Raw genomic sequence first — 20,750 nt, forward strand, 5'->3', positions numbered from 1 at the left:
GATTCTCTACCATTATATAACCATTTAGGTAATATTATCTTAGATCGTACTGTTACAGACCTTTTAGATGTAAGTCAAGTTGTATTATATAAGTTTCCACCATTCACACCACCAATTGTAAATTATTATGAAAAGTCGCCAAAAATATTGTCATATAAAAAAAATCCTGTTGTACATGATATTGAAATAAATACTATAAGAGTGTATTTTACTGATGATGTACCAGATAATCAAATATATAATAATCTTGTAAATGAAAATGGCTTAATTTTACAAAACTTTATCAATAATTTATTTTCACCGGTACTTAAAATTAATATTATTGTACAATTATTTGTATAAAATAAGAAAGAACATAAATTAAATATAAAAATTAATAGACTTAGATCTATACTACCAATGTACAGATATTACATTTTAAATGGGCCATTTAGAAAATGTCGGGTACCACTTGGATATGATCCTAAAAAAGATAAACAGAATTATAAATATTAAATTATAGACTTAAGGGCAGAAAGAACATTCTTCCATTTATTTGAAAAAGATACAATAATTAAGGAGGTAGAAAATAATCTTGAATGGTATGTTAAAGATGACAGTGATATAAAGAATGGATTTTTTAAGAAAACACTTAGTTAATTAGTTTTGTATCAGAATTATCTAGAATTTGAGAAATCGAAAGAGGACAATGATTGTTTTGAAATATTTGATTAGATACAGTGAAGAATATTTTCGAGGGTAGTGTTTTGATTTAAGTTGAACGAAAATTTATAAGATTATTAATTTATTAACATTTTGTTTCAATTGTAGGATGTTAATGTTATGGTATATAAATTAGAGATTTAATATTTTTATTATTTAAAAACTTATGTTTTGTATTATTAACAAGTTATATTGTTTTACAGTGCAAAAAAATATCAATATTATGTTATAAATCATGGATTTAATATACTACTAAAAAACTTATTTTTTTATTTTATTAACAAGTTATATTGTCTTATAATTTAAAAAAAATATTTATGACGCCATAGTCAAATTATAAAACTATAAAAATACACTTATTTTAATATTAAATAAGTTTTTTGTAAGAATGAAGGTAACACAAGTAAAATCTTTCGACAGTTAAGAGATGGTTTTGAAATATTTATATCAAATAATTTATAATTAATTAACACATGTTATACTCCAACAGTTATATTTATTTCAATTTGGTTTAATTTTCACTAAATAGGATAAAAAATTATAAAAAATAGTAATTAAGAATTTTACCTCAAAATTATTAATACTTATTTTGCTACCATTACTGCCACAGTTTTATTTTTTTGACTCACTTGTGTTTGGTTTTTCATAATAATAACAATTTATTTTTCATAAATACATTTTGTAAATGAATACATCTATGATTTCTTTACCAGAAAATATCTATCCACAATACTGAGTCAGAACTACCAAAAAAGGAAGATTTCTTATAGTGATTGCGTAGTGAAAGATTACAATAAATTTATTGTTAATCTAAAAAGTTGTGATTTAAAACAATCAAAGATCAATGAAGATAATTTAAAAAAGATTATTAAAATTATAGAAATACAAAATACACAAATAAAATTTATAAAAGAAGTTATTGGTAGAGATGATATTTTGTGTCCTTTGTTTAACAAGACATGTGATACTATTAATACATTTCTTGATGATGTTAAGAGTAAGTTTAACGAATAGTTTATAATGAAAACTAATGATTAAAAAAATATACTGTAATATTTGTAATTTAAAAGTGTAATTTTTTTAATTAAAATTTGAATGCCTACGTACATGTTAGTAAATAGGGTATTTAATTTTTGATATGACACGCAATTATCTTTAATTTGCTGCATGTTTTTTCTCTATAATTTGTTTATTAATTAAATTACAAATTAATTTTTTAATAATGCTTTCTTTTATGTCTATCAGCTACTTTATAATTTTTTTTAACAAAACTAGATCAAATATGCAAGTTTAAGCACACTTTTAGCTTTGGTAGTCGAGCCGCAAAATTTTGCTCTGATGCTTGAAGGGTACGGATTCGAGTCTCAGCAATGCAAATTGGTCAGGTAATAAATGACCGTTGCGCAACAGTTGTCATAAAATATTTTTCGTAAAATCGTATCGTAAACTTTTCTGTAGACGTCAACTGGGGGCTGTAAATTTCCTAAAAAAATGTATATGAGGCATAGCATATTTGGATCGGTACGACAATTGCCGTATCTATAGAAGAACTTACAGATCTTATTCAAAGACTTTGAGTAAGAAACTACTTTTGAAGACCCATTTTAGAAGGGCACAACAAGCTAGTGAAGCTCTAGCATTTTGCGTGGGATAGTGAGAGTCCATCACGGCCATTAGACCTATGCCCCCTTTGCCGATCACAAGATCCAGTAAACCCCTGGTCTGGTAGCGCACTACCGGTTGTTGGTTCTTTGTAATATCCTTACGAGGATTAATAATATCTTCATACTAAGCAAGACTCTTGTGGTATCTAGCACTGATAATGCGCGCATGTTGTAAGAGAAGGAGATTGAATAAGCAATAAAAATAAACAAAAAGTTATAATAATTAAGCTGAGGATTAAATAATTATTAATAACTATGATGTGTATGTCTAATCCTAAAAAGTTATCTGTGCTCAAAAATAATATGACGAATTGATGTTTTTGCAATAAAAATTTATCAATTAATAATTAAATTATTATTAAACATCTATAATTATATTTTTATTAAATTTTTAACAAAAATCGCATTTATTTATAATTTGATTTAAATTTTATGTAAAGTTTGTTACCACTACAAATAAATATAAATAACCTGTTATTGTGTCATATATATTGTTCGTCACAAATTGATGATACAACTGCTGTAAATATCAGACCGTTAGAACAATTGACTAATAAAAAGATTGGTCCTTTTTTGTAATTGCTTAATCGAAATAATTTTAACATAAAAACGTATTATTCAAGAAAACGATATAACTTATTTATTCCAGTTTATTAACAAAAAAAATGTATTTCTAGCTTTTTTATAAAATTAAAAGTTTATTTAAATATCGCAAGATACTATGAAATATTATGGAAGGTTTTTAAATGGTATTTTAATCCATTATTATTTTTATATTTTCTACCACATCCTTGAATATTGCATACATAAGGTTTATGAACATTCAACTTCTCTTTCGAATGTCCCTCCTTCATATGATATTTCAATCCAAAGGCAGATGTATATTGTCTGTTACAATTGTCTAAAGTACATTTATAAATTCTTTTATCAGACATATCTGTCTTTTTACAATCTTTATAAAAATACTTGTCTAAATTCTCTTCTTTCCAATTGTGATTGTAAGGGTTTCTAGTTAAAAACTGTTTTTTATCCAAATCCATTATTCGTTTTCTAAAATATAGATTTCTAAAAGGAACATAAGATTTATCGTCATTTCTATAAAATTCAATACAATTTTCAGATTCTTTGCTGTTATAAAAGTCTATTTCTGGGTAGTTCTTTTCTAAATATTCATCGAAAAGCTTCTTTATACGATGATAAGTCATTCTATTATGGGTTTAATAAAAAGAAAATTCCAGTTAACGCAATGATCAAATCATCTATATTAATATGTTTTAATAAATAATAATTATATTTTTTAAAATATAAATACTCAACTTAATTATAAAAATTAATTTATTTAACAACAAATTAATAAAAATCAAAAGATGTGTCAAATAAAAACTGAAATAGTACTTATTTATGTTTAAAAACACTTTTTTGGATTTAATCCAAAAAATATAAAAATAATTATTAATTAAATCCGCTCTTTTTGGTTAATTACTTCGATTTAATAAGTAAGATTCATGATCTAAAAATAGTAAATTAACTTTTCATAATTTTAACACTTTTTTTATATTTGGATTATTTTTATGCAAAAAATAAATATATTTTCTTTTTATTGTAGATTATAAATAAAATTCTAATTTTATACAAATTTAATATAATTTCTTTTTTATGTTTAAATTTAATATAATTTCTTTAAAATATAACACTAAAATATTTCCTATGCTACAATACTAATATATTACTTATGATACAATATTAATATATTCTATTCTTGGTATGTTTTTTTGATAATGCCAACTTTCTAAAATAACTTAGTAAAACACTGCTATTGTGGAAAACAACACTCTTTATATTTGGTGTAATTTTAAGACAGTAAACTTTTCCATTATGTCTACTTGTATCTACCGAATATCCTAATAAATTACATAATTTATCACATTTACCAGTAAAGATGGTGTCATTACACATCCCATAATGTGTTATGGCACCATTTTCATTATTTAATTGTAGAATTTTAGAAATATAAAACTCTCCAGGAGAGGCAAAAGTAATACACTGTAAATTGTATATAAGACTTAACAAACTTGCTAATGCCCCACCGAGACTATGCCCAGTTAATATTATTTCTTTATTAGGATACAAATATTGTATTGCTACAATTATTCTTTGTAATTTATGCAAATATCCTAGTTTATCAAATTTTACTTTTTTAGAATATTCGCATCGAAAAGAAGATGTTTTACATTTATTAAAGAGTACATTAACCATCTTCTTATCTTTTAAAGATGTTTCTCCGAGCTCATATCCTAAAATATTAAGGGAAGTGCCTTTTATAGCAAGTACTAACTTATTTTTATAGCCAAATAATTTACATCTTACACCTTCTTCTTTATAACCAAATTTATAAATTAAACTAGGTAAATCATCTACATGATACGTGTTTATTGACATTTCTAGTAAATGTATTAAGAAATTAATATCCATAAATTTAATTAAAATAAATTAATTTTTTTCAATATAAATTAATGTTAGAAAATTATGATTTAAAACATTATTTTACAAATTATCTATAATGTCAAATATTTCATTCTTTTCTTGTAATGTACAATCTTTAATTTTGTTAATAAATCTTACTAGAATCTCATGGTCACCTAAAAAGAGGCTGCCAGATGTAAATTCAATGATATTGAAATTTAAATATAAAACAAAATATTTAAGACATAAATCATTTTCATCAACAAAAAAGTTTTCGATTGTTATTTTTTCTTTTTTAAAAATATTTTTTAAAAAATATTCATCGTAAATATTCCTGTAAGCTTTATATTCTTTTATTCTTAAATTAAAAATATTAAGAATATTATTGCGTATTAAATCTGAATATATTTGTAAATTATCGTCGTATCTATGGAAAACTACAAGTCGAGGAATAGTTTCTTCTTTAAGTAAAATTTTTTCGAAGGTAGATTTTACTAACAATTTGGATGTTTGAATTTTTATACTTTGATCTTTTTGTTGTAAAAACTTATACAATACATTTTTATTATCTAAAATTAATTTATAATAAAAACTCATTAATCTATCATCTAAATTCTTATCCAATAAGTTTGTAAGAAAATTTAAAAATTCCAGTAAATTATATTTTATATTTGGATTTTCATAGATATCACTATTAAGCAATTCTTTAAGTTTATGTGCATAAACAATTCCAAGTTCTAAATTATATTGTAAAATATATATAAGTGATCTAAATTTGTTTGTTGACCAAACAAATTCGTTAAAATATTTTATAAAATCAGGATGATTCATGGAAGCATATATAACTAAATAGTAATCACTCTTAAAATTTTCTTTATGTATAAGATAGTTAATTTTATAAAAAAATAATCCTATTGACTTTGTATATGGACTCTGTAATATTAGACCTTTAAATTTGTCAATCAGTTTTTGTTTAATTTGCAGCTTGAGATTTTGATAAATATTGTTTAAAATCTCAATTAGTTTTATATTACGCAATATATTTTCACTATCTTCTAAAATCAATGATGCAATAAACTCTTCATCGATTTTATTAGGATAATATTTAGAATAATGAAGTACTAAATCTAATGTATAGATATCAGATATTACAATTTTATCTATTTTTATAAATTTTATAACACTTTTGTTGTTAAAACTGTAAAAAACTTTTGCAAACAATGGTAGATCATTAATGCGAATATCCAAATCATGTAAATGTTTAGAATTTTTAACTTCTAAAATTCTTTTATAAACTACTGCATTATCTAAGTTATTTAAGTATCTTAAAATAATAATAATTTTATCATTTTGTTCACAATTATCTAAAATAGTTACCAAATATTCATTTTTAAAAATACTTAACAACAATATTGATACTTCATATATTTTTAGAGATTTATCGTCAAGCAATTTTTTACAAATTTTAAAAACCTTTTTCTTATTAAATATAATATTTTCTAAATTTGTTTTTAGTAAAAATCCAGCTATTTGATACCTTTTAGTATTTTTTCTATTTAACATCTTAGTGAGTAAATAATTAAAAATTTGTTTAACATACTTTTTGTCAATTTCTATATTTTTATCTGCTAATTTATTAAGTAAAAAATTTAAAGCATTAAAAATTAGTACTATTCCTTTTTCAACTTCTTCTAAATCTGAATTTTTTAAATAATAACTTATAAAAGCGTAAACAAAATCTAAATTGTCTATAGCTAGCATTTTGTTTATACACTTTTCAAATTTATCTATTCTGTTATCTTTAAATAACAATGGAAATAAATCTTCTTTTTTGCTACTTCGAAAAAAATCAATAATAAATTTTACCTTAACTTCTTTAAAATTTGTAATATAAGGTAAATCATAAATAAATATTTCTTCAAAATAGTTTTTATCTATACGTATAAGGATTTCATAAGCATACGCTTTAATTCCTATTTCTACTTTTGTTTTTTTATACATTAATTTTATTAAAAAAATACATATCAATCTGGTATTTAAATGATGTAGGTTAAATTTTTGAAGCTGGTCTATATTTTTTAAAATCTTATAAATTATTTGGCCACTTATTGGCTTTTCAAAAACATAATTACGCAAGGTCTCTTCTAATTCTTCAAGTGTCTTAATATTAAAATCTTCTAGTAAAGTAGTTGTAAGTTGAAAAATCTTATCAACATGTATGTTAGAATCACTATTCAAAGCTAAAATTGAAAAATTATTTTGTTGAACACTTTTTTTAAATTTACATTCCATTTCATCTGGATTTTTTTCACTTTCCTGTTTCATGAGGGTTTTTTTTCTTTTAACTATTTCACTCATTTAAATTATGCACAAAAACTTTTTAAAAGTGAAAAAAACTCTAACAATTTATTTACTATATCTATGCCTACCCTCTTCCATAGTAATATAATTTTTAGGAAAACACATCTCTTTATATTTTATGAAAAATTCTTTATAGCCTCCTTGTAGTATATAAATTTCAGGAAGCGTAAGTTTAGGATAAATGTTTGATTTTCTGTCTAAATTTCTTATGTAATGTGCTAGTTTTGGTGCTCTAACTGATGAAAATTCACAATGAAATATTAAAACTTTTGGGTTTTTAAAAAGAGCTTTAGCTTTTTGAGTATTATTTATATTTACAGCACTTTTAATATGTCCCCCCTCATATTCATATGAAAATCTACAATCTATAATTGTATAATCTATATTATATTTACCATTAAGTAAGTCATTTAAAACATCAGCAGATATTCGTTGTATGCTGTCCGATCGACCTATTCCAAGTGTAGGTAAAGAAAAAAATTCTCCATTAGGAGAGTCTTTATAAAAATTTATATTGTATTCTCGATTGATAAGTGGCAATGACAAGGCTTTCTTGTAGCAAGAATTATAATGAAATAACCAGTTCTTTTCTTTTTTATTGTTAAATTTAGGCTTATTTTCATTGAAGGGGTCATATTCTATTCCACAATTAATAACTTCATCGCTCGAAAATTCATAAGAATTTACGAAAGGCTTTTCATTGTATACATCTCTATTATCGAAATGAATGTCATTTTCACTTGATATTATATTAGAGCTGTTTGTATTACCAGAGACCATTTAGGGTGTTGAGTTTTAGTATTTATACCAAAAAAATTTTACAATTGTTTATTAAATCACAAGAAATGTAAATAAAAACTTAAATAAACAAAAAATTGGTTTATTTTGTTTATTTATGTATCAATTCTATTCTAAATTTATTTTAACTAAATGCTATATAATAATTAAAAAAAAGAATATCATAATCTAATTAAAAGCCTTAAATAGTAATTGCTTATTAAAACAATTTATCAAGATAAATATAAAAACATCTCTATTTTATGTTCAGTTGAACGAATTTGCAAAATATTATTTAATAACATTAAAATGTTGTGAGATATTTGACAGCAAAACAACATATTCAATAAAATTATTTAAAACTTCAAATCACAAAAAAGTCCTTAAAGAATAATGTGATTTTTACTAAATGTTATTGTTTTTGTTGCCATGTTCGCGTTCAACCATTTAATCCTTACGTTTCTTTAGGTATATGTACTAAAGGTTTCAAAACACACCAATTAGGAAAGTAAGATGTGATTTCTCTGATATTGTAATTTATATACCAGCAGTTTTAATTAATTAGTTGATCTATTTTTTATTCTAGCTATCATAATAAAAATTGGACTGTCTTTTAAAGTAAAAAATTGTTTTGAGATTATAAAAATAAAAGCGAAATTTATTTCATTCAAAATTATTAGCCTATATATTGTATGTAAATATAAAATAAATAACACATATTACTGTTTATAATCTAAATATTACAATAGATATGACAACTTAGAGGATATTTTTATACTTTAAGAATGTTGTGCCATAGTTTAATGATACTAGTATAAATACTAGATCTAAAATAAAAAGATATTTCAAGCATTATGTCCTTAATTTCAAGCATGACAGCATATGAAAAAAAGATGCGGTCTAGGATATATTATATGCCATGAATAAGAAAATATGACTTAAACATATTAATTTTATAAATATCAAAAAGATACTAAATTTATCATTTATGTTAAAATGTTTATTGCTCTATTACTGTATTTTTTTGTACCATATAACTATTAGTAATATAAATATGACCTGGACAAGCGTAGTGATTAAGTAGTACAATCTTTATAAAAAAAAGAATTAGATATTTAATTTAAACTAAGTATCTAATAATGCCCTGAAATGGCTTTTGAGAGTCTGATTCAAGAAATGGTTTACTATTCTTTGCGGATGTAGATATGGAAGATAAAGATCTAAAGATAAGAAGAAAAGAAGTGTCCTTAAAGGCCCCCTTTCTGTTAAAAAGATCAAAATTAGAAAGATATTTTCTAAATAAATCGACACTGAAAAACAAGTTGAATAAAAGATTAACTAACAAATTACAGTGTAATTTAAATTATTTATCTGCAGAACATAGATTTTCTGTAATGTTTTTTTTTATATAGTAAAGTTATTTTAACCTTTGTTAAAAACATTAAGAATTTATTGAATGCTTATTTAAAAGTTAATTGTTTACAAAAATACTTTTTTGAGTCCCTATACTTTTTAAACTTTCAAATTTAAGAAAAATATTTTTATTGTAGGTTTACAGCTTGTAACTTGACAACTTAAAATTTGATTATAAAACTTAGAAAATATTTTTTAGTATATTAATTTATTCTTGGTAAGTCAAGATATCAATAAAGCTTTTAAAATAATTAAGTGAGTGATTGATATATGCAAAACCTTATAAAACAAATAGATTTTTAAATTTATATTCATCTTATAGCTTTAAATAGGCAAGAACAATTAAAATCAAACAAATAAAAATTTAATAAATTTACAATTTTTTAATTACAATCGACTACAAGAACTTTTGTATTCTTTATTGTTAAGTTTTTTAATTGTGTCAAATACTAAAAATTAATTTTTTTGATTAAATTGAAAAAAAATTATTAGTTTTTAAAAATAATTTATAGAATTAATTCTTTTAAATAATCTACATTACATAATAATGTTGATTTTAAATAAGAATTTCAACAAATTTTTATATTTATTTTGTCTAAAAAATACAAAAAATTAGCTGAGAATTTAGTAATATAAATAACCGTCATGTATATTTAAACCTCAAAAAATTGTGTGTGCTTAAAAAACAACCCGACGGAAACACGTTTTTCCATTATGAATTAAATTATAAATAAATTTATATATATTTATTTTGTTAACCTACAAATTAATTTATAAGGTTCTTTATACATGCATGATACCTTGCAATTTTTAATTACACTAGCTTCTTTTACCAAGAATTTTTATTAAACGAAATAAAAATTCTTAAAATCTACAAAATAAAATTATTTATGTTTTTAGGATACACGTTTTAAAAACTCACACAGTACATTTTAAATAATGAAAAAGATAATGTCATTAATAATGCTTGCTTATTTAATATGTCAAAATCTAAAAAATTCAAACAAGCTATTTTATTTTCACATACAGCATCTACCGCCTTCTTTATCACCGCTTCTTAAGTTAAATCCTTCTTTTTTTGAACTATCAAAATTCCCACTTTCAAATTTACTAATAAGGCGTTTTGCTAATGTTTCAAAAGCTTCGAATACTTTAAGATTTTCTTTAGCACTTGTTTTGACAAAACTTTCTTTTTTAATTTTGTGCTTCTCCAAAAAATTTGCAATTTCCTCATCTGAAATGACTATTTCGGATGCTTTGTCAATTTTATTACCAAGTATCAATAACTCTACAGATTCTTTAGTGTTCTTTTTTATTTCTCCTATCCATTCATCTAAACTGGTAAATGAATCTTTATTTGTCATATCAAATACCACAAGTATACCGTGTGCTCCCCTATAATAATTCGATACAATAGCTCTAAATCTTTCTTGTCCTGCAGTGTCCCAAATTTGCAGTTTTATTTTTTTATTATCGATGACTATAGTTTTTATTTTAAAATCCACACCAATTGTACTGGCTTGATTTGTTTCATAAATTTCGTCTGCAAACCTCATCATAAGACATGTTTTACCAACACCACTTGTTCCAATTAAAATAAATTTAAATAAATATTGACAATCGGTTTCATTCGACATGGGATACCCCAATTATAATTTTAAATAAAAAATACAGAAGCTAAAAACTTTAGTGTACCTGTGTTTATTTGAAATATAAAAATGATTTTTTTTTATTTGGATCAATAAGAAAACATTAGTTTCAATATTAAACAAAAATATATTTTACTGTGGTTTTTTAGGTAAATGGTTATAAGAGAATACCTTAGAACATTAATTTTAGGCAGCTCTTTATTACTTCCAGACAAAAATAGACTTACAGAACTCTTTACTTATGAAATTACAAATAATATAAATTTTGCTGTATATATTCTAATTATTATTATTTTTAATATTATACTATTAGTTTTTATATTTAAATCTCAAAGATTTGCAAATTTAAGTCTAGGATATGGATTTCTATTGATTTTATGTGGACTAGTTTTACATAAAATAAAAGTTATAGAGTTTTTAACAAATAATGGTATAAGACTAAAAGAGAAAAGTAAAATAAATTATTTATCGCATTTAGTAGGATTTGAAAAAAATAAAATGTCGGCTTTTCTAACAGAAGAATATTCAAATCCATTTAAGCCAAAAATTTATGTAGATAAATCAAGCATAAATAAGAAAAATTTGGTAGATTCCAAAAGTGATCATGAGTCAGATACATCATCTTCTCAGGAAAATAGTAAAAAAAGATCTTTTAAAAAAATTGTAAAGAGTTTTACTAAACAACCTAGATTTGGTATAAAGCAAATCAAACAGCCTTTAAAAGTAAAACAATTCCACCAATTACAACTAAATGCAGATACTTTGCCTAAACTGGTTACAATGAATATAAACCAAGATAATTACAGTTTAGTCTTTTTAAATGATATTCGTACAATATTAAATCAAAAGTTAAAAAATGAAAAAAATTTGATTATTTTTTACAAGAATTTAGAAGAACAGAAAAAAGCTATTGATATTTTAATTACAGATTTTAGCAAAAAATTTGATAATTTTACTAAAATGTCGAAATTAATCTCTGCAGAATTATTTGCCTTAAATAGCTCTCCAAAATATTTTAAGTTTGAGTTAAATGATTTGAAATTAGAAGTTGATAAATTTTTTAAAATAAGACAAAGTATTCATAAAGACAATAATTTGTCAATACTTAACTACATAGATAATATTTTAAATCTACAAAAGGTTAATAAAGATATGCAGTTTGTAGGAAACAATGATCAAATTATAAAAAATGTTATAAAAACAAGATTTTTGTTTTTATGTATTGCTATAGTGTGTTTATTTTTTATTTGTTGTACAGCTCTAAATTATTATAGATGTTATCAACTTCTTTATATTACTATTTGTATGGTTCTAGCTCTCCTCAGTTTTTTAAGTATTTTATTTTTACTTTATGCACAAATTTTAGATAAAGATTGCAAGTCAGGACGTGTAGTTGGATGTAAAATGTATTTAAATAGTGGTTCTAAATATACAGCGAAATTAAGGCAATCAGAGTTATTTAAAGAATCAGAGACTTTTAAAAAAAATCTTGAAGAGTTTTTAAAAGATACAAACGAAAATTTAAAATCTCTACAAAATTATATAGTTAATCTTTCGAATGAAAATGTTTCTTATCGAGTGTTAATATTTAAAAATCTTTTCGATAAGATTTTATTTGTCAGAGATGATTTTCCTGAAATTGTTAAATCTAAAATTGATACAAAAAAATATTTTGAGTTAATAAGAGATATGTATAATATATTAGATCAACTATTATATAAATTAAATAGTAAAATAAAAGAAGAAATATTAGAAATATTTATAAAAGAAATAGGTTATGGTTACTATATCAATTCAGATAAACAACTATTAGTTGATAATGTCATAAGTCTTTTATCCCAAAAAAGAAATGATGAAGATTTAAAGTTGTCAGCAAAATGTGGAAGCATACTAGATAAGCTGTGTATGTCAAAAGAATACATAGAAGATATATTTAATCTTATAGTTTTATCATGTGTAATTATCTTGATATTTTTAATTTAAGATTTTTGTTATTTAAAATGGGAAGGTTTTTGCATACACGAATATTTTAAATTAATAAATATCTTTTGTAGTTGCAACTAAAAAAGATATTTATTAATTTAAGGATTTTTGTTATTTATAATTGTAAAGGTTTTTGCATATACCAATATTTTAAATTAATAAATATCTTTTGTAGTTGCAACAATAATTGGTTTATATTAAACAAAATATCAATAAAATAATTTATATTAGTAATCTATTAAATTTCTCTTAGAAAGTATCTAATTTATTTTTAATTAAATGTCATATACAAAATATATTTTTTTTGATTGAAATTAACAAAATTTGAATTGTACTTAGAAATGAGAATAATATAACTAGTTAGTAACTTTTTATTTGATTTTTATGTTTTTTATTAAAAATCCATTCTTTGCATATTTATGTGCATAATCACAAAAAACATGGAGGTAAAACAAAATTTTAAAACATGTAAGTAAAATAAAATTTAAAACATGTAAGTAAATAAAATTTTAAATGTTTGATATGCGAATATACAAAACCTTATACTAAATTTTAAATTTTGTAATATATTTATAAAATAAATTATGCATAAATTGTTTTAAATTTTATTTATAAAAAAAGGACTGTTACAAACAGATAAAGTTTAAATTATTTATTTTGTTTAGCCCTTATGAAACTTACGGTCAGTCGAGTACAGGATACAGATAAAGGTAAAATTAATTTGGTGTACATCCCATATTCAAATGATTTTATAGACTATGATTATATAATAATAGATAAATATTACGTTTTTAAATTCTCTTTTCAACAAACTTCTAAAATACTTCTTAGTAAAATACAAAGAGAATATTTAAATAAAGTTCCAGACAAAGATACTTGTAAAGTTGATGTACTTAAAACAATAGATTGCGATCAGATAATATTACTAAGATTAGATGTAGAGCTAATTAATATGTCACATGAAAATGTTGATGCTGTTAAGTTTATTGAACAGTTTTCTACTACCTATAGACTTTTTCCTTTTAATACTGAACAGAAACTATATTTTTATTACAACAATCTAGGATTTGTAATTCAAGTAAGAGAGTTAATTACAAATAATGATTCTGATAGTGGTCTTTTATTGAAAAATACCGAAATATATGTAAACACAAATTCTTCTAAAATGGTATTTATAAATAATAATAAAGATAGTTTGTTACTAGATCCCAATTTCGATTTTGCAAATCTAGGAATTGGCGGTTTGAAGGCTGAATTTTCCCAGATGTTTAGACGAGCATTTGTCCAACGGGTTTTTGATAAAGATGTTATAAAAAAGCTTGGTATTTCTCATGTCAAAGGAATTATGCTTTATGGTCCACCTGGAACCGGAAAAACTTTGATTGCAAAAAGATTAGGAAATTTATTGAATGCCAGGCCACCTAAAATTGTGAATGGTCCTGAAATTTTAAATAAATACATTGGACAGAGTGAAGAAAATATAAGAAATTTATTTAAAGATGCAGAAGAAGAATGGAAAATTAAAAAAGAGGATAGTGGATTGCATATCATAATTTTTGATGAAATAGATGCTATTTGTAAAAAAAGGGGTAGTTCTACAAATTCGGGGGTAGGAGATCAAGTTGTTAATCAATTACTTAGTAAAATGGATGGTGTTGAATCTTTAGAAAATGTTCTAGTAATTGGAATGACTAATAGACTAGACTTAATTGATGATGCTTTATTACGACCTGGTAGATTTGAAATACATTTAGAAATATCTTTACCGGACGAAGAAGCGAGAAATGAAATATTTAAAATTCATACGAAAGCCATGTCCGAAGCGAATTATTTTGATAAAAATGTAGATCTTAAAGTTATTGCAAAGTTATCAAAAAATTACACTGGTGCTGAAATTACTGCTGTAATAAAAAGTGCTGTGTCTTATGCTTTAGAGAGAAAAGTACATAATAAGGAAAGTAATGAAAAAAATATTAATATTGTCGGTGATGAAAATATATGTGTAGATATGAATGATTTTATGAAAGCACTTGATGAAGTTAAACCTTCTTTTGGAATTAATGAATTGGATTTTAATAAATTTCAAAGAACTTTTTACGAAACAACAAATTTTACACAAGCAGTCGAGTTTGGAAAAGATTTTTTACGAAAACTTAAAAACACTAACCTTTATAATACATCATCTTTACTTTTCTATGGTGATCCAGGTGTAGGAAAAACTAGTTTAGTGGTAAAAGCAGCAAGATTATCAATGTTTCCGTTTATAAAAATGATAAGTCCAAGAAATATAATTGGTCTAAGCGAATACGAGAAAGTGAACTATATAAAAAATAAATTTCTAGATGCTTATAAAAGTGAAGAGTCAATTATTATACTTGATGATATAGAAGGTCTTATTGATTTTGTAAACATAGGTCCTAGATTTTCTAATGCTATTTTACAAGCTATAAAAATTTTTATAAAAGAAGAGGACAAGAAAAAATTATTTGTCTTTGCGACAAGTAGTAATGTTGAAGTACTCAAAGAATGTGGAATCTATGAATGTTTCCATGGAACTTTTGAGGTTAAAAAAATCTATCGAGAGGATTTTAATGAACTTTGTAAACAAAGTAAGAATTTTCAAGATATTCCTTTCAGTGAACCGTGTTCTATAAAAAGTTTATTGTCTTTGTTAAATGAGCCGGATGTATCTTTACAATAAAAATTATATTTCTAATTTTTCAAGACGAGGATTTTTCTTAATAGCTTGCAAAACTTCTTTTTTTGTCAATATTTGTTCGTTTAAAAGATAATCTACAGAGAAATTAATAAATTTTATATCATCAATTTTACTAATACACCATAATATCTCATTTTTGTCTTTGTTTTTTAAAACAAGTTTAAAGTACATTTCCATGCTTTTTAAATCTTTAATTGCATTTTGTTTGAGTAAATTCATGCTAATATTTAAATTATCAATAAAATAGTGGCAAAGAGCCAAATTTCTATGATAATCTGGATTTCTTTTATCTATCTCAATTAATCTTTTAAAAATGTCTATACATTCATTATATTCTTTCAAAATTATTTTTACAGACGCAAATGCAAATAAAATTTTCTCATTATTTGGTACAATCTGTAAAACTTTTTTGTAGGTATTTTTAGCTTCTATGTATTTTTTTAATTTATAGTAAAACCGCGCTTTTTGTTCTAGAGGTTCAAAACTCCCATAAACTTTATGTCCTACATCAAACCACCCAACGTCATTAGTAATCCATCCTAATTTAATACAATAATTACTATACAAAACTATATTATTATATTCTTTCTTTCCTTCAAGTTTTTTTAACTCTTCTTTAATTTTCTCTATTGCCTCTTCTTTTCTATGTAGAGATATAAGACAGTCAATCGCTTCTTGATGTATACTGTAAACACTAAAAATCTTAAAAGCTTTCTCATAACACGCATATTTAGAATATAAAAATCCTAATTGTAATTCTATATCTCTTCTAAATACAAGAGGAAATTTCAATAAATCATGCAGAGAAAATATATAAGATTTTTCACTAACTTTTTCTAAAATACTATAGTCATCGTTTACAAGTGAATAATAATATCTAACAATCCTCGAAATTAAGGGATGTTTGTCATTCTCACTAAAAAATAATCTATCTAGATAAGCATTAACTTTTAAATTTCTCAGATACAAATTTGTTTCAATTTTGTATATTCTAATCATATTAAAAATAAGTTTTAATTGTTCATCAATATTTAATTTATTTATTTTAAAATCAAAAGTGTATTTTTTAGTTTTATATAAATAGCCTTCTTTAGATTCTACATCCTTTAGTTGTACAAATAAAACAGGATTAGAGTCATTTCTAGGAATCACTCCTTTTAATTCATGCTCTATCAAAATATTATCTTTCAAATATGAATAATCGTTATATGAAAACATCATACAAATCTTTGTAAAAATACTTTCTACACCATCAGTCTCAAAAGAAGCAGGTGTTTCAGAACAGAGATTTTTAAGATATTTATATTCTATTGAATTATATAAATTGTCGTAAAAAAGTCCTGTTTTTATATCATTGCTTATTTTTACTGTATTTATGCAGTAAAGATTTTTATGTATCAGATCTAAAAAGTTATCTTCCATGAGGGTATTATTCAAATCTAAAATTTATATTTTAATATGTATAATTAATATATATAAAAAGTTTGAAAATATATTTGTATAACATGATGCATCTATATTTATATGCTTCATGTAAATAAATACATTTTATAATTTAATCTGCAAAATTACAGTTATAGACAGTCTATAAATTTCAGACAAAAGTTAAACAAACATTTATTTGTTTTTTCCACATTATAATTATAACTAATTACCCCTACATGTCCTTTATAATCACAAATGAAGAAGAAAATATTTTTAAAATGATTCTAAGTTGCACTCCTAACAATGTTGTACCAAGGGTAGCAGGTGGTTGGGTTAGAGATAAGCTTATGGGCATAAATTCATATGACATGGATATTGCCTTAGAAAATATTACTGGATATGAATTTGCTAAACTACTTGAACAAAAATTTAAAGATTCCATGTCCAATGTGAATGTCGTACAAATTAATCCTGATAAATCTAAACATTTAGAAACAGCTGTTTGTAGAATTAACGGCATTTTAATAGATTTTGTAAATTTGAGGTGTGAAAAGTACACAGACACTCGAATACCATTAATTACTATTGGCACTGCTCAAGAAGATGCCTTTAGAAGGGATTTGACTATTAACGCTCTTTTTTATAATTTAATTACTAAAGAAGTTGAAGATTTTACTGGAATGGGAATAAAAGATATAAAAAACAAGATATTAAGAACACCACTCGATCCATTTATCACATTCTCTGATGATCCTTTGCGCATTTTAAGACTCTTTAGGTTTAAAGCCAAGTTAAATTTTGATATTTATTCTGAGATACAAAAATCTCTAAATAATTTGGATTTAAAACTGCATTTAAAAAATAAAGTATCGAAAGAAAGAGTGAATATTGAAATTTTTAAAATGATAAATTATAAATATGGATATTTAGGAATACATGAACTTATAAAATATGAATATATTGAATCCGTATTTAATCTTAAATTAAATAAAGAAAAAATATTAGATTACTATCAGGCTATAAAAGAATTGAATGATGAAGAATATAGATGGATTTACAATCTTTATATTATTTTTCTTGAGTCTTCTTGTCAACTAGTACAAGATAAAAATAAAAAAAAATTTTTAAATTTTGTAATTTGTAGAGATAATTTATGCTGCTCATCAAGAATAATTAATACTATAAAAGAAATTGAGGAAGGACTTTATTTGTATAAAATGTTAAATTTTGAAGATTTAACACTTTATAACATTTATTTTATAATTATCATTTTAGGCTCATATTATCAAATTATACTCAAATTAGAATGTATAAAGAATAACAGTCAAATTCTACAAAATTTTATAAATTATTTAGATCAACATAAAATAAGTTATAACTTTTCTAAACCAAAAATAGATATTAAAGACATTGACAAAAAACTTAATATCGAGAAAAAATATATATCATACATAGTAAAGGAAATAAAAGTTTATCAAATATGCAATCCAGATAGTGATTTACTAGATCATCTTTTAAGAAATAAATTAGAAATTATAAATAAATTTGATAAAGTTAAGATCCCTTATTTAAATGAATAAGGATATTCACATCTTCCCATTTTTTAGTAAAAACGAAGATCATGTAAAGATAGAACATTTTTGTTTGGAAGACGATAAAGCTGAACTTAGAGGAATGATGTTAAAGAAAAATCGGCTAAATACAAAAGAATGTCCACTGTATTTTGGAAACAAAAATATTGAAGAACGGGTATTTTATTGGAAAATTATTGATGAAGATATTTTTGACGCTTTCGATGCTGCACTTGAATTAACTGAACAAGGCATAGGATTTAAATAAAATATTATTTTACTTAACGTCAAATGCAAAAAATTACCCTTAAAATTTGGTACAAATTAAATTAATACATATTTTATTTAATGTATAAAAAAGAAAAAAAATATTTACAAATAAAATTTTAATTTAATGTACATACTTTATAACATTAATATCCAGAAATAATGCATTAAAAATAAATTCTTTTTCTACCCCTTAGATGACCAAAAATATTGTTTACTTTTATGATCCGGAAATTGGAATATACCACTATGCGACAGGACACCCGATGAAGCCATTAAGAGTGCGAATGACCCATTCTCTTATTGTAAACTATGGTTTGTACAGAAAGATGGACATTCTTAAGCCTTTTATGGCTTCTTATAAAAATTTAACTAATTTTCATAGTATTGATTATATTAATTTTTTATCGAGTGTAACAACAGAAAATATGCAAGAAATTACTAGTGATTTGACAAAATTTAATGTTAAAGATGACTGTCCTGTGTTTTCTGGATTGTACGATTTTTGCCGCCTAACAGCGGGTGGAACAATGTATGCTGCGCAAAAAATTAATTCGGGAAAATATGATATAGCAATAAATTGGTCGGGCGGTCTCCATCATGCAAAAAGAAACGAAGCGTCTGGATTTTGTTATGTAAATGATATTGTGCTTGGAATTTTAGAACTTTTAAAATACAATAAAAGAGTTTTATATATTGATATAGATGTACATCATGGTGATGGTGTAGAAGAAGCTTTTTACACGACTGATCGTGTTATGACTGTATCTTTTCATAAACATGGTGACTATTTTCCTGGTACCGGGAGTATAGATGATATTGGATTAGGAAAAGGTAAAAATTACGCAGTTAATGTTCCTTTAAGAAATGGTATTGATGATGTAACTTATATCGCATTGTTTAAATCAATTATTGATAAGGTTATGGATTTATATAGGCCTAATGCTGTTATATTACAATGTGGCGCCGACTCACTTGCAGGTGATAAATTAGGATGCTTTAATCTTTCACATATTGGCCATTCTGAATGTGTTAAGCATGTTAAATCTTTTAATATTCCTCTAATTTTACTAGGTGGTGGTGGATACACAATAGGAAATGTTAGTCGAGCATGGGCGTATGATACAGCCACTGTTTTGAATGAAGAAATCGATTCCGATTTACCATTTAATGAATTTTACGAGTATTTTGGTCCTACCTATAAAATAGATGTACCTACTAGCAATATGACTAATAAGAATACTTCTGATTATATTGATAAATTGATCGAAAACATCACTGAAAATCTAAGACATGTTTCACATGCACCTAGCGCAGAGTTAATAGTTCCACCCAAGCCTTTTGTAGAAGATGATAGTGATTATGAAGAACTTATAGTAAAAATGAAAGAAAGTAGTAATGGCGATTCAGGAGATTATAAAGATTTTAATGACGATTCTAGCGATGGCTGAATATTAAATGTTTATTTGCATTTTTAATATATTAAATATATTATTAAATATTTTTTTAATTTAAATAAAGAATTATTTAAAGCGTTGTGTAAATTAATATAGGTATTTAATTAATTAATATTAGTTTAGTGTGTTTTTGCTGTAAAAAATTTTAATTTTGTATGCTTTGCAAAATGTAAACATTTAGTTGGGCATAAACTAACGATCTATTTTTAAATTAAATTACCCATTGCAAAGCTAAACACCTTAAATTTATAAATTACATTTAAGAAAAACGAGTTAACTTTCAAATGCTGAATGAAGCT

At 23.8% G+C, this 20,750-nt stretch overlaps 11 protein-coding genes across 11 annotated transcripts; 5 read left to right on the forward strand and 6 right to left on the reverse strand.

Annotated features, from left to right (window-relative positions):
• On the forward strand, positions 1-342 carry AAJ76_80001 (hypothetical protein; the record flags this gene model as incomplete). The annotated part of the gene is made up of 1 exon (XM_024476427.1): positions 1-342. A coding segment is annotated over one exon (342 nt), but the record flags the coding sequence as incomplete, so codon positions are not given.
• Positions 343-3,085: 2,743 nt separating this feature from the next.
• AAJ76_80003571 (zinc finger protein) lies at positions 3,086-3,571 on the reverse strand (the record flags this gene model as incomplete). The annotated part of the gene is made up of 1 exon (XM_024476455.1): positions 3,086-3,571. The coding sequence occupies one exon, from the start codon at positions 3,569-3,571 to the stop codon at positions 3,086-3,088; it is 486 nt and encodes a 161-aa protein (XP_024331707.1).
• Positions 3,572-4,109: 538 nt separating this feature from the next.
• Positions 4,110-4,838, reverse strand: AAJ76_80004838 (lipase; the record flags this gene model as incomplete). Its single annotated transcript, XM_024476467.1, has 1 exon — positions 4,110-4,838. One exon carries the CDS (start codon positions 4,836-4,838, stop codon positions 4,110-4,112), a length of 729 nt encoding a protein of 242 aa, XP_024331708.1.
• A 72-nt stretch (positions 4,839-4,910) lies between these two features.
• Positions 4,911-7,187, reverse strand: AAJ76_80007187 (hypothetical protein; the record flags this gene model as incomplete). The annotated part of the gene is made up of 1 exon (XM_024476481.1): positions 4,911-7,187. One exon carries the CDS (start codon positions 7,185-7,187, stop codon positions 4,911-4,913), a length of 2,277 nt encoding a protein of 758 aa, XP_024331709.1.
• A 48-nt stretch (positions 7,188-7,235) lies between these two features.
• Positions 7,236-7,970, reverse strand: AAJ76_80007970 (m-phase inducer phosphatase; the record flags this gene model as incomplete). The annotated part of the gene is made up of 1 exon (XM_024476490.1): positions 7,236-7,970. The coding sequence occupies one exon, from the start codon at positions 7,968-7,970 to the stop codon at positions 7,236-7,238; it is 735 nt and encodes a 244-aa protein (XP_024331710.1).
• Positions 7,971-10,399: 2,429 nt separating this feature from the next.
• AAJ76_800011017 (rab gtpase) lies at positions 10,400-11,017 on the reverse strand (the record flags this gene model as incomplete). The annotated part of the gene is made up of 1 exon (XM_024476431.1): positions 10,400-11,017. The coding sequence occupies one exon, from the start codon at positions 11,015-11,017 to the stop codon at positions 10,400-10,402; it is 618 nt and encodes a 205-aa protein (XP_024331711.1).
• Positions 11,018-11,182: 165 nt separating this feature from the next.
• Positions 11,183-13,012, forward strand: AAJ76_800011183 (atpase of the aaa+ class; the record flags this gene model as incomplete). The annotated part of the gene is made up of 1 exon (XM_024476435.1): positions 11,183-13,012. One exon carries the CDS (start codon positions 11,183-11,185, stop codon positions 13,010-13,012), a length of 1,830 nt encoding a protein of 609 aa, XP_024331712.1.
• A 670-nt stretch (positions 13,013-13,682) lies between these two features.
• On the forward strand, positions 13,683-15,713 carry AAJ76_800013683 (sec18-like vesicular fusion protein; the record flags this gene model as incomplete). Its single annotated transcript, XM_024476438.1, has 1 exon — positions 13,683-15,713. One exon carries the CDS (start codon positions 13,683-13,685, stop codon positions 15,711-15,713), a length of 2,031 nt encoding a protein of 676 aa, XP_024331713.1.
• A 3-nt stretch (positions 15,714-15,716) lies between these two features.
• AAJ76_800017153 (tetratricopeptide repeat protein 27) lies at positions 15,717-17,153 on the reverse strand (the record flags this gene model as incomplete). The annotated part of the gene is made up of 1 exon (XM_024476439.1): positions 15,717-17,153. The coding sequence occupies one exon, from the start codon at positions 17,151-17,153 to the stop codon at positions 15,717-15,719; it is 1,437 nt and encodes a 478-aa protein (XP_024331714.1).
• Positions 17,154-17,392: 239 nt separating this feature from the next.
• Positions 17,393-18,736, forward strand: AAJ76_800017393 (trna nucleotidyltransferase poly polymerase; the record flags this gene model as incomplete). Its single annotated transcript, XM_024476440.1, has 1 exon — positions 17,393-18,736. The coding sequence occupies one exon, from the start codon at positions 17,393-17,395 to the stop codon at positions 18,734-18,736; it is 1,344 nt and encodes a 447-aa protein (XP_024331715.1).
• Positions 18,737-19,191: 455 nt separating this feature from the next.
• Positions 19,192-20,445, forward strand: AAJ76_800019192 (histone deacetylase 1; the record flags this gene model as incomplete). Its single annotated transcript, XM_024476441.1, has 1 exon — positions 19,192-20,445. The coding sequence occupies one exon, from the start codon at positions 19,192-19,194 to the stop codon at positions 20,443-20,445; it is 1,254 nt and encodes a 417-aa protein (XP_024331716.1).
• Positions 20,446-20,750: the final 305 nt, after the last annotated feature.

This window comes from Vairimorpha ceranae, assembly GCF_000988165.1.
Source record: "Vairimorpha ceranae strain PA08 1199 chromosome Unknown NODE_8, whole genome shotgun sequence".
Classification (NCBI taxonomy): Eukaryota; Fungi; Microsporidia; family Nosematidae; genus Vairimorpha; species Vairimorpha ceranae.